Source organism: Falco punctatus (genome assembly GCF_963210335.1).
Source record: "Falco punctatus genome assembly, chromosome: 4".
In the NCBI taxonomy this organism is placed as follows: domain Eukaryota; kingdom Metazoa; phylum Chordata; class Aves; order Falconiformes; family Falconidae; genus Falco; species Falco punctatus.
Window position 1 is genome coordinate 8,208,669 of NC_137583.1, and position 11,974 is coordinate 8,220,642.

Genomic DNA, 11,974 nt, shown 5'->3' on the forward strand with positions numbered 1-11,974 from the left:
AGTCCCCTCACCATCTTTGTAGCCCTCTGCTGGCCCCTCTCCAGTAGTTCCTTGTCTCTCTTGGACTGGGAAGTACCTTCTGGAGCCCTCAACCATGGCATTCCTCCAAGGAGGTCCTTGAAGAAGACAGCGTTAGCTCTCCTGTAGGCCAGGGCGGCAATCCTACTTGTCGGCTCGCTTCCTCAGCACAGGACCCTGAACTCCGCCATCTCATGGTCATTGCGGCCAAGGCTGCCTTCAACTTTCACATCCCCAACCAGCCCCCTGCTTGCGAAGAACGGGTCTGAGAGCACAGCTTGCCTCGTTGGCTCCTCCACCACCTGTGTCAAAAAGTTACCGTCGGTGCTCTGCAGGAACCTCCTGGACTGTGTGAGCCTAGCTGGGTTGTCTTTCCAGCAGGTGTCAGGGAGGCTGAAGTCCCCCGTGAGAACCAGGGCCTGGCATCGTGAGGCTGCCTGCCATTGTCTGTAGAAGGCCTCATTGGCTTCCCCTCCCTCATCAGGTGGCCCGTAGCAAACACCTACAACGGCATCCCGCGTGTTGGCGGGCCCCTTCATCTTTACCCGTAACCTCTGGACTCGTCCTGCACCCACCCCAAGGGAGAGCTCGCGACCTTCCCGTTGCTCCCTCACACAAAGAGCAACTCCACCACCTCTCCCTGCTGGCCTCTTTTCTAAAAAGCACACAGCCACCCACGACAGCCTCCCAGCCGTGGAGGCTATCCCGCCATGTCTCCGTAACTGCAATGAGCTCATGGCCCTGCGACCGCACACAGATCTTTCATTCTTCCTGGTGATCCCCTGTGCCGCGGGTGCTGGTGTATGGGCATTGCAGAGAGGCGACCGAGCACACAGGTCTCCCGGGAGGGGTGCAAGAGGATCCACCGCCGCCATGCACAGCCTGGAGGCGGTTGGCCTTCTGGGACTCATCTCGGGAGGCAGCTAAGGAACACATATCGCTGCTCTGCTTGGCCTGGCTTATGCCCCAGTCGCAGGTGATGGCACGAGCATTGCCGCACTGCAGCCCTCCCCCTGCATCCTTCGCTTTAAAGCTCGCCTCGCCAGGTTGGCCCAGCAGGCCTGGGCTGGGCCCAGTGGGGCTGGGGTGAGGAGCAGGAGGACTCCCCCCGCCCCCGCCCGGGTTCCAGCCAAGGGATGATGGAACAGTGCCCTGCACCATGGCAACAGTGCCCGGGGTAACCCGAGTGACCCCAGCAGTGCCAGTCTGTGCGGCTGCGGCTGAGCGCACGGGAGGGCGTCTGTCGTCCCTGTGTGCCCACCAGCCTTGGAGCAAGGGGAGCCGCGCAGGCCTTGTCCCGAGCCCCAGGTGGAAGAGAGAAGAGCCTCGGCGTGCCTGACGGTGTGGGGGCTGAGCCCCAGCTCAGCCTGGCCACAAGCGGGTGCGGCCCCAGGAGCGAGGTGACAGAGGGGTCCCTACGACAAGTGGCATGCCCCCAGTCTAGATGAACCCCAGCCCCATAGAGGGAGAAGGAGGAAGAGGGAGTCAGTCCCAACCCCCTAGGGCAAGGAGCGGTCAGTGGGGCCCTGGGGCATCAGGAAGGGTCACAGTGGGGCACTTTGTGACATGCCGTGTCACCCGGTGCTGCCCCCACAGTGTCTGGGAGGAAGGTGTCGGGGCAGGCTGGTGGCAAAGAGCCCCCTGAACAGAGCTACTTCTGCCCCACCGCCCCTGGCAGGGCAGCCCCAGGTGCTGCAGGCTTCCCTTCACCCCCTTCCTCTCTCCCTGCCGCAGGATGGCGGGGATACCCGCCAGCCACACCAGGCAGTCCTGGCAGGAAAAGGACAGAGCTGCCCCAGCTCCCAGATCGCGGCTGAAGCCCCAAAATCTCTGCAAGTTCCCGCTGCTGCATACGCGTGAGTGTGAGGGCATCGTGGGCTGGGGGCTGCCCACTCTGCTCACCCTGCCCTGCCCTGCCCCAGACTCGCAGCCCCCGGCCAGGCTGACAGCCAGGCTCCCATGGGGCAGCGGCCAAAGACCCAGCCCTGCCACAGCATCCCTGGGGCAGGGACCCTCCCTGCCCCTGGTACCAGTGCATCCTTCACCCAGGCACACCGGGCCCCCCTCCTGGTGCTGCCCTCCAGCATCGCACCCTCACCCCTGGGGCGCGCAGGGGACACCAGTGTCCCAGCCTTGAGCTGGGGCTGGGGACATCCCCAGGAGCTGGGCAGAGGGCTCGCGCTTTGCCCACGGCCTGACCCCAGCCCTGCCTGCTCTGTGTCCGCCAGATTCCTGCCACTCTGACTTGGCTGCACCCACGGAGGAAGAGAATACCCTGGACATCATCCAAGGCTTCCTCAGGATCAGACCAAAGGTATGCGTGGCCACTTCTACGAGGCTGTGCCCCTACCTCCCGGCCAGTCTTTCTGCCCACATGCCCTGCTCACAAGGTGCCGGGGGCTATGCCCCCTCCCAGCTGTCTCTCCCCACTGACACTGTTATCCAAAAAGTGTACGCCTTCGCCCGTTGGGCAAGAGCCATCCGACGCACGGAGTCCAGGCATTTCTTTATTACGGATTCGCGCAAAGCTGGGGCTTAGCTGATGATGCTCCACGAAGCAAGCGCAAAGCTCAGAAGAACAAGATTAACATTTATGCAGTCTAGTTATACATACGTATTTTCCAAACTCTACCTAAAAGATGCTATTGGTAATTAGTACGCGCGGTAGCTTTCCGTTGGTCTATAGATCTCTCGCTTTGATTTCAAGTTACAGTGTGTTTTTCATTTACTGCATGTCTGAGGGAGGGGTGAGGGTGAGTCCTTTAGTCCTGACTGGAGTCGGTGGTTGCGCTCTCCCCCCGCTGCCTTTACCTTGCCCCTAGTTTCAGTCTCGTTCCGCTGGCTTCTTGCCTTTGTTGCAAGTAACGGGCTGTTGGCACCTCCTGGGGTGAGGTGTTCCCCTTATCAGGCTTGGAGTTCTCCTTCAGGGGCACTTGTCATTAGGACAAAGTTACAGACGTACGGCGACCCTAACTTCACGAGCAGAAGTGAATCACTTCATGGTGACTACAATGTGATAATGGGGATTGAATGCATAGCTAGACATCAGCGCTGTCTGTCCCTCTGTCCCCTCCTCGGCTGGCAGCAAGCAGACCAGAAACTGAAGTTTCTGGCCGCCATCTGCACCGCCTGCGGCACCGCCAGCATGGATTCCAGCGTGTGGGACGAGCTTTACGACTTTCAGTGGGAGGTGGTGGACACCATCCAGGTGAGGGGACAAGCAGTCAGGCCTCAAGAGGCAGGTCCGGGGGCAGTGGGCAGTGGCACAGCCCTGGGGGCAGGAGAGGGCTTGGCCGGGTAGGGGGGTGTGAAGGAGCGCTGCTCCAGGTTTCTCTCCTTGGAGATGTTCTAAAACCACTCGCGTGGCCCGACTGGAGCTGGGGGTTGGACCCAATGATGTTTGCAGGTCCCTTGGCCAGCCTGTGGCTCCGTGATGGGCACAGAACTTGCCACCACGGGGCCTGGGACCACTGAGTGCTGGGTTGGGAGGGGGTGCCAGGATGGGGGCAGCCGGGGCTCTGCCAGCCCCGCAGGCTCTTGCTGGCTGAAGGAGACTGCCCCATCCTGACGTGACTCACCCTGCTGTGCTCCCCAGGTGCTGCTGCAAGAGGAGCCCACTGATGACCTGGGCACCACGGTGTGGCAGCAAGCCATGTTGGCCATCACCTCCATGAGGTACCTGCCCCGGCCCCCAGCTTGGCCTCCTCGGTGCCAGGTGGCCCCGACAGCACTCGTCCCATATGGGGGGCATCCCCCGTGCTGGGTCTGAGAGGGAGGGGCAGGGGGCGGTACAGGGTTTTCCCCCTCAACTTGAGTGTCAGTAGCGTGGGGGTTGACATGATCCCTGCGGCGTGGGAGCCGAGCCAGGTCTCCAGCCCCAGAGTCTGCCTCTCCCTTGCTGGGCCCCAAGAGCACCCCTTTGTCCCTGCAGCAGAGTGGGACTGCTTCTGGAGGAGAAGACAAGCAGCCTCCTCCAAGCCTGCTTCCGCAGCATCTTCTACCAGCACCCACAGGAGGACACCCAGGACCCCGAGGCTTCCCTCTACTCCAAGGTATGCCACAGGGTGAACCACGGGGAGATCCCCTGCCCCAGGGTCCCTTCCTGGGCACCGCAGGGCCATGGCCGTCCCCCCCTGGCTTCCAGGGCTGCCCCCAAGACTCTGTCTCCCTCGCAGACCATGGCCGTGATGGACAGCATGCTGAAGGTGCTGGTATGCAGTGCTGGCACGCTTGGCATCCTGGAGCTGCAGAACATCTTGCAGGTCTGGCCTTGGCACAGGGTCCCTATGGGCAGTGACCCCCGGCTCGAGCGGTGGCCCTCCCAGCGCCTGGTGCAAGGAATGGGGCAGGCAATGTCCCTCCTTCCCCGCCATGCCCCTCCCACTAGCCCCTTGCCCCCTGGCTGCTGCCAGAGCCCCTTCTTCTCCTGCCACAGCTCACCCCACCTCTGCAGCCGTGCTTGCTGCCCATCCTGCCCAACACTCCCGCCCAGACAGACCTGCCTGTCTGGCTTGGCAAGGGGAGCCCAGCCCTGGGGCTTTCCCCCTCCAGCTTTACCACGGCACATATCCCAGAGCCCCCACCACCGTTCCCCAGGGAGCTGGTCACCACAAAGCCTTGGGGTCCCTGGGTGGGGGGTGCAGGGACGTTGTTTGAGGGGGGAGGAGTGGAAGGCAGCAGAGGCAGCAGCAGGAGCAGGATGCGGCGACCTGCCTGGCCGCAGCACGTTGCTGCGAGAGGCAAGAAGGACACATGCTCCATGCCAGGCATTGCCCCGGAGCAAGCCTGCCTGTGCCGTGCTGCGCCATGCCACCTCCCTGGCACACCAGCAGCTTTTCTCCTCCCAGGTCCTGCTGCCCTTCACCAGGTCCCAGAGGGAAGCAGTGCAGGAGAGGGCCGTGGCGCAGATTGCCAGTCTGATCGAGTTCACCACCTGCTCCATGCCACAGGTACCGAGCTCCTGGTCTGGGCAGTCCCACTGCCCTGTCCCTGCAGCCCGGAGCCCTGGCACCTCCTGGGGAAGTTGGGCACCCAGTCAGCAGGAGGCTGGGAGCAGGAGTCTTTGCCCTGTCCCTGCCCTGTCCACGCTCTCTCCCAGGGCAGGGCAGGGCAGGGCTGCCGCAGGCACAGGCAGGAACTTGGCTTCCCTGCTCCGGCCTGGTGCCCGGCTGCTCTGGGAGCAGCTGGGGCTCACCTTGTGACCGGCCTCACCTTGTGCCTGCACTGCCTCTCTTCCCCCAGGTCTGCTCCTGCTTTGCACAAACTATAGTCCTCAGACACCAGTGCTCCAAGAGTCATCAGTTTGCGATACTGGGGCTGCTGGTGGGGCACCTCATTCTCTGCTGCACCTGCAAGCGTGAGAGGACCCGCCACAAGGCTGCAGAAGCTCTCCATCACCTGCACACCTTCATCCTGAAGCAGAGAAGTAAGAGAGGCCGTGTCGGGCTTGGTCCCCCCCAGCATGGGCAGCCAGTGGCCACCCTCCTTGGCCAGAGAAAGCCGCATACAACCTGCCTGCCTGCCTGCAGTCCGAAGAGCCATTTCCTCTCAGCCCTGCTCACAACAGCCCCGGACCCTCCCTGCGTATCTGCTCCCCAGACCTGTCAGGGCGTCCCAGTCCTTTGCCAGTGACTTTTCTGCCCAGCACTCAGACTGCACCTCCAGCTCTGCACCCTCTCTCTCAGCACCCCGTTTTTTCTCCTCCCCAGGCAGGCAGCCCTGGCCGCATGACAGAGGGCAGCTGGAGCACCAGGAGGTCTGGCAAGCGAGGCAGCCCCAGCAGCTTTTGCAAACCAGCAGCACCAGAGAAATCTTCCTGGTAAGAAGGGCCTTCAGCTCCTGGCTGGCGGGATCAGCATGAGCGAAGGGACACCTGATGCATGGCGATAGCGGGGGCTTGCGCCGATCCCGAGCAGGAGCGAGGCAAAGGCCTCCAGTGAGCTCTGGTTCCCCATGGCACCCTGACCCCCACCGTCCATCTGCCCAGTGCAGCCTGGCTCTGCGTCCCACTCCCTGCACAGCCAAGATGCTCTGGGGGATGCTCTAGGTGACAAATCTCCCTTCCTCTCCTTCATGCCGCAGAAGTTCACGGAATACCTCCGTCCCTCTGACCGGGCAGACATCATCCTCCTAGCCATCAACAACATGAGAGACCCAAGCACCTACAGCATCCGCGTGGCTGCCCACATAGTGGGCATCCTTGTGGTGGGCCCTGCCTTCCAGCCGGGGCAGGTGAGTCGCCCAGGGGTGGCACAGCTGATGCTCCAGCCCCCCGGGGCACCGTTCCTCCCCCGGCTCTGCACCTGGCCAGCGCTGACACCATCTCCAGCTGGCATACCACAACGGGAACAGAAGCAGCTCCCAGAGGGAGCTGGGGAAACAGCCGCGCTCACCCTACTGACATCCCCACTCCCTCCTGTGTCTCCTCTCCAGGTCTTGAAGATCGTGCGCGCCATCTACACAAACCTGCCCTCCATCAGGATGCTGGTAGCCGTCAACAGCCTGGACAGGGCCCTGCGCGTGCTGGCAGACAAACACCCCAGCGAGGTGGTGGCCGGCCTGCTGCACTGCTCCCCAACATGCACCTAGTACGGGGCTCACCAGACTTTAGGGCTGCTCTCACCCTGGCAGAGGGGCCCCAACACCCTCCCAAGGGACTTCAGGCCGGCCTTACTCCTGGGTGTCCCCACTGACAGAGCCCTGGTTCTCCACAGTGCCGCCATGACCATGTGGACGGTGATGCTCTTTGAGCCCCAGGCTGCCCAGAAAGTGCTGCAGGAGCTCATCAACGTCATGATGAACCAGTCGCTGCACAAGACCTCCGCCTCTACCAAGGACAACCCGCGCATCCTCTCCCTGGCTGTGAGTTGCTGGATGAGGCCTCACTGACCTCCGGGGCTGCTCTCAGCTGTCTGGGGCCACCCCTTCCCTTCCATGCCCGCCCCAAGCCTTGGCCTCCCCAGGGGTCAGCGAGATGTCCGTGTCTGGTGTCTTCTGCAGGCAGCCAGCACCATAAGCAAGATCCTCCTGCAGTCCAGCTGCCCACGGGACGTGGAAGACATTTTCCCCCGGCTTTTCCTGGCACTGCTTTTCCAAGTGTCATTCACCACAGAGCTGACGCCAAAGGAGGTGCAAATCTTCTGGAAGGGCCACCAACAGGGTCTGATTGCTCCTATCAGGTGCGCCATCCCTGTCCGCTCGTCCCTGCCAGCCACCTGGAGCCAAGCCAGGGGCCCCGGTGGGAGCTGAGCATTTCTCCTCGTGCAGGTCTGTGGTGCGGGCCATGACGGTGCTGCTCTGCAGGATGGGCCTTGAGAGCCACATGCTGGCCATCGAGGCGCAGGGTGGCTGGGACATGCTGCTCAGTGCCCAGACCCACCTCCTGGGAGTGCGCATCGTGGCCAGGTGAGAGCCCCTTCTCCACACTCCTGGGGGACTGTGCACCCCACACCACCCCCTCCCTTGGGGCTGATGGCAGGGGGTCCCCACTGCTTGCAGAAAGTGCTGCAGTCCAGTGATGACCAGACTGGTGCGACCCCCAGAGATGTGCCCGCCTGGCTCAGGCCTGACAGTGCTTCCTTCCCCCTTCCAGGGAGATGAGGAACACCCCAAGATCCCTGCGCTCCACCATCTTCTGCCATCTGGCAGAGCTCCTCTGTGTGGCAAACCCCTCCTGGGAGATGGTCGCCATGGTCTTCTTTGTTGAGGTGAGCCTGATGGCACTGCTCCAAGCTCCCTCCGATGCTCAGTTCTCCCATGCCCGCTGCTGCAGCGGGAGCTGGGGAAGCAGGTGGGCTCTGGCTGGTACCATGGAGGAGCCAGGCGAGCAACCAGTGCGGTGTGGGGCACAGGGGCTCTCCGCAGTCCCTGCTGCCTCCATTCAGGCTTGGCCTTGCCCCGGTGTCCTTGCCCTGCCTGAGCTGATGGCTGGAGCCAGCGCTGCACCTCTCCAGCTCCTGTTGCGTGTGTTTCAGATGGTGGGCTGCATTGGCCTCAGTGAAGAGCTGGACTGTGCCCTGGCAATCTTCCCCACGTATCTGCAGAGCCAGTGCCTGGGGATGCCCACCCTGGTGCTCAGGGCCATCCTCAGGCTCACCGAGAGGCCTGACACAGTGAGTAGGGGGCAGCTGGGGCAGCCAGGACAACAGCCCATGGCAGAGCTGTGGGTGGTAGGTAACGTGGTGGCTTGGGCTTTTGTGGGCATGGGGAGCTGAGCCAGCTGCAGCCAGCTCTCCCGCGTCCCTGGCCCACTGCCCCATGGCAAGGGGAGAGGCAGCAGTGCCGAGGGGAACAGGGTCCCACTGCCAGCACGTCCCAGCAGGGATGATGGCAGCAGAGCCACCAGCCCGAGTGTGGGGTCTGCAGAGCGTGGCCGTGGGGTGATGAGCCCCGCGATGAAACGCAGGGCCTGCTGGCAGCTCGCGCAGCTTTCCAAGCAGCGCTGGTCACCCACCAGGCTGCTCAGGGGGTCTGTTGCAAAAGGGGGCAGCCGAGGGTCTGGCAAGGAGCCAGAGCTGTCTGTCCTCCCCCTGCGCACCCTGCTCTTCCCATGGCCGTGCCAGGGAGCCCTGTCTGCCAGGCGCTTGCCCTCGTAACCCATGCTGCCTGCTGAGAAGCCAGCGGGGAGGCCAGTGCTCACGGGGAGGGTTTTCAGCCCTGCGGTCGCTTGCCGCTTCACAAAAATGAGGTGGCGTGTCTCACACAGGTATGGAAAACCCTTGTCCTGCTGCCGTACGTCATGGAGCGGCTGCAGGCTGATGACAGTGACGGCAGCGCCGTGGCCCTCTCCGTGCTTGACAACATGCTCCAGCTTCCGGCGGGGAAGTTGCCCAGCCTCATTGCCCCGGCGCTGGCTGACAAGCTCCAGCCACTCTTTGACAACGTAAGGCTGGCGGAGAGCCCCATGCTCCCCTCATTGAGCACCTCGTTCGCGTCTCCCACCGCAGCCCCCATGCTCTGCAGGAGGATGCTTTGCCCTGCAGCCCCCAGCCACTGTCGCTGCCCTCGGTGACTCCGTGCTGCACCCCAAACCCCCAGCGTGGACTCACCCTGGCTCGGCCTGCTTGCCGCAGGGCGGACGGGGGTGGCAGGACAGCAGCCGGTGTGCTGAGCAACACCAATGTGCACCCTGCCCTGGCAGCATCCCCCAGTCCTCCACAGGGTCTCCCTCTCCGGCCCCCAGCCCCTCTGCACAGACATTCTGCATGCCACGGCTCATGCACTCCCTTATGGAGCAGGGCTGCCTGCAGCCATCTGGGGGAAGTTCACCTCCACGTCAGCCCCTCGCTTGCCATGGGCTTGCGCTTGGGGCTGAGGTCCTCCTCCCCTCCTTCCCCAGCATTTGGACACTGTGCGGGAGCAATCCATCCACCTCTTCCAAAGCTTGATGTGGCTCGTGGTGGGCGCTGAAAAGAAGAAGATGAAGAAGAAGGTGTGGAGCAGCCTGCTGCCACTGCTCTTGCACCTGCACGATCAGAACAAAAGTGTGGCCAAGGTGGGATTCTTAGCCTGACCGGTCCTTTGGGCCCGGCAATGCTGACACTGGACCCTTCAAATGTGTGCCACTGGGAGGTCTAGCTTGCTGAGTCCCTAGGGCCAGGCAGAGACCCCCTCCCTGCCCACTGCTGCCCTTCTCCTGCTGCTGCCCAGATGGACGGGGAGGTGGGTCCCTTTCCCACCCAGCTCCCTCCGCACAGCCCCTGCCATGGGTCCTGCAGCCCCAGAGACTGAGCTACAGCTCCACAACAGCCTGGGGCCACCAGGGCCAAAGCACTGAAGCCCTGACGGCCTTCCAGTCAGAGAGGGTGATTGTCCTTCTCTTCCCCGGGGTGCTGAACATGGTGACAGCACCAATTCCCAGCTGGAGTGTCTTCCTGGCATGGGATAGAAGAGGTTCTGAGCCCCGCCAAGAGGGAGGACACAGGGTCCTGTGCCCTCGATGGTGGTGGTGGCATCTCTGTTGCTCACCAGGCCTCCCAGGAAGCCCTCCACAGTGCTGGCCTGTTCCTGAAGTGGAGGCAGCTGGCGCACATGGCTGAGACCGGGCAGGCATGGAAGATCAGCGAGTGCCTGGTAAGCAGAGCCCCAACACCCCTGGGATCTTCCCCGGGCAAGCCCTGCCCTGTGCCCTGCGGGGAGGGAGGGGGGATGGAGGGCTGTGCCCCCTTGGCTGCACACACCCTCCTGGAGCAGGCTCTGCTCCGCATTGTCTTTGCCCCTGGGGTCCCCAAGGGGACCCTGCCACTAGGGTGGCACCCCTGCATCCCTGGGAGCCTGATGCTCCCTCTGAACCCCGGTGCCACACAGTGGGGAGCTGGGGATGTCCTGCTGGGGGGAAGGGGGATGGCCCTGGGTGGAGGGATGGCCAAACGCGGGGGCACCTCTGCGCCCACCCTGCACCCTTCTCCTCTCTCCAGCTGGCCAAGAAGAGGAGCAGGGCCATGGCCTACCTGCACCAGAGCCTGCATTACCTGCACAGCTCGCAGGAGCCCCTGCGATGGGAGGCTGTCAGGTTCATCGGTGAGCCATGACTCCCAGGGTCCCTGTGTCCCAGCACAGGACCTATGGGGCACCCCTTCACCCCCTCCTGCCCCTGCCTGCACAGGTGGGGCTGGCAGGAGGCTCATCCATCCCCTCCCTGATGCTGCACTCCGGGGTCAGCCCTCCCGGGGGGACCGTGCAGCCAGGTGGGCTGGCTGCAAGGGTCTCTGAGCGGCAGCAGCATCCTTGACACACTGTGTTGCTCCAGGGCTCGTTGGGCGGGGCGTGCGTGAGCAGCAGCACATGGAGTACATCCGACATGGTGAGCGAGGGCAGTGGGGAGGAGGAAGGAGCTAGCACGGAGCTCCCCCCCGCAACCTGGGCAAGGGGGGATCTGCTCCCAGCGTGCCTAGGGGGGACGGGGTGTTTCTGCAGGGGGCTATTCCTGAGAAGCAGCTTCCAGCCGAGCCACCTGTCCCCTGGCTGCCTCCTGGCCCTGGCAATCACAGGGTGCAGTGTGCCCTGCCTGGAGGGGACACAGGGCTGTCACCTCACCTCTGCTGCTTTGTCCCCACAGTGCTTAAAGGCGCAATGAAAGACACCAGCCCCCTGGTCTCCTCCCTGGCAACTCAGACATTCCTCATCCTTGGACGACGAAGGCTGTAAGGGGTGGTTTAACCTACGACTACTGCGCTTATGGCTGCCAAGGACATGGGGGAGGTGGCACTCGACCCCCAGTGAGGGCTCTGCTCAGGCAGAGACGAAGCAGCAGCCCCAGCCCGAGGATGCTCTGCAGGCTTCTCTTCCTGAAGGCTAACAGGGAAGAAGACACCTCAGCCCCAGAGGAGCTGGCGTCCTCTGGAGAGCAGCAGGACAACTGCTCTTTCCAGTGGTCCAGGGCAAAGACGTGCCCTCATGCTTCGCCTTTGCCATAAAGTGCCAGCTGCTCCACTGGGCTGTGAAGCAGAGGGGAGAAGCCCAAGGTGGAGCCGAAGCAGAACTTGAAAGCAATGCCTTCCTTCCCCTCTCCAGGGCCACGCTGCCGCAATAAATGACTTTTTCTGCCACCCACTGTCTGAGCAGCCTGCACTGCCTGGGGCTGACGTGGCCGAGCCCAGGGGCTACCAAGCCGCCGATGCTCTGGCTCCAGCAGCACAGGCCCCTCCATGTCCCCAGCAGGATGGGCAGCTCTGTCTCCTGCCCATGCCACTTGTCCCCACCTGCCCTGCAGCCACTGCTGCCCAGCACGTCACCAGAGCAGCAGTAAGGGGGCACACTGCAAAACCAAGCCCTCTGTGGAGCCATCAACAAAGCCCAACAAACAAAGCCCAAGCCTTTGACCAGTCTCCAAAGGGGAGACCACCTGCGGGCAGCCAGCAGCCCCTCCACGATGCCCCGGGCATGCACGGCAACAGTCTTTGGCCACCTATGGCCGGGGCGGTGAGCCTGTGGCGGCACAGAGGCCGGCCGAAGGGCG

General features: G+C 63.2%; 2 protein-coding genes across 5 annotated transcripts; both read left to right on the forward strand.

Moving 5' to 3' along the window:
- The first annotated feature begins 5,943 nt into the window (after positions 1–5,943).
- On the forward strand, positions 5,944–7,610 carry LOC308062843 (uncharacterized protein). Of its 2 annotated transcripts, XR_013927718.1 has the most exons (3): positions 5,944–6,605; positions 6,732–7,196; positions 7,285–7,610. XR_013927718.1 is itself a non-coding variant. In XM_080384939.1 (2 exons), exons 1-2 carry the CDS (start codon positions 6,091–6,093, stop codon positions 6,904–6,906), a joined length of 690 nt encoding a protein of 229 aa, XP_080241065.1. In that variant the 5' UTR covers positions 5,944–6,090; the 3' UTR covers positions 6,907–7,610. The 2 variants fall into 2 exon arrangements, 1 of the variants encoding a protein (XP_080241065.1); XM_080384939.1 differs by having other exon boundaries at positions 6,732–7,610.
- A 72-nt stretch (positions 7,611–7,682) lies between these two features.
- LOC308062039 (uncharacterized protein) lies at positions 7,683–11,564 on the forward strand. 3 transcript variants are annotated; one of them, XM_080382895.1, is made up of 4 exons: positions 7,689–7,724; positions 7,992–8,129; positions 8,723–8,899; positions 9,356–11,564. In XM_080382895.1, the coding sequence occupies exons 1-4, from the start codon at positions 7,698–7,700 to the stop codon at positions 9,527–9,529; spliced, it is 516 nt and encodes a 171-aa protein (XP_080239021.1). In that variant the 5' UTR covers positions 7,689–7,697; the 3' UTR covers positions 9,530–11,564. The 3 variants fall into 3 exon arrangements, 1 of the variants encoding a protein (XP_080239021.1); XR_013927448.1 differs by having other exon boundaries at positions 7,683–7,724; positions 7,992–10,819; positions 11,075–11,564; XR_013927449.1 differs by having other exon boundaries at positions 7,683–7,724; positions 7,992–10,089; positions 10,434–11,564.
- The last annotated feature ends 410 nt before the right edge of the window (positions 11,565–11,974 follow it).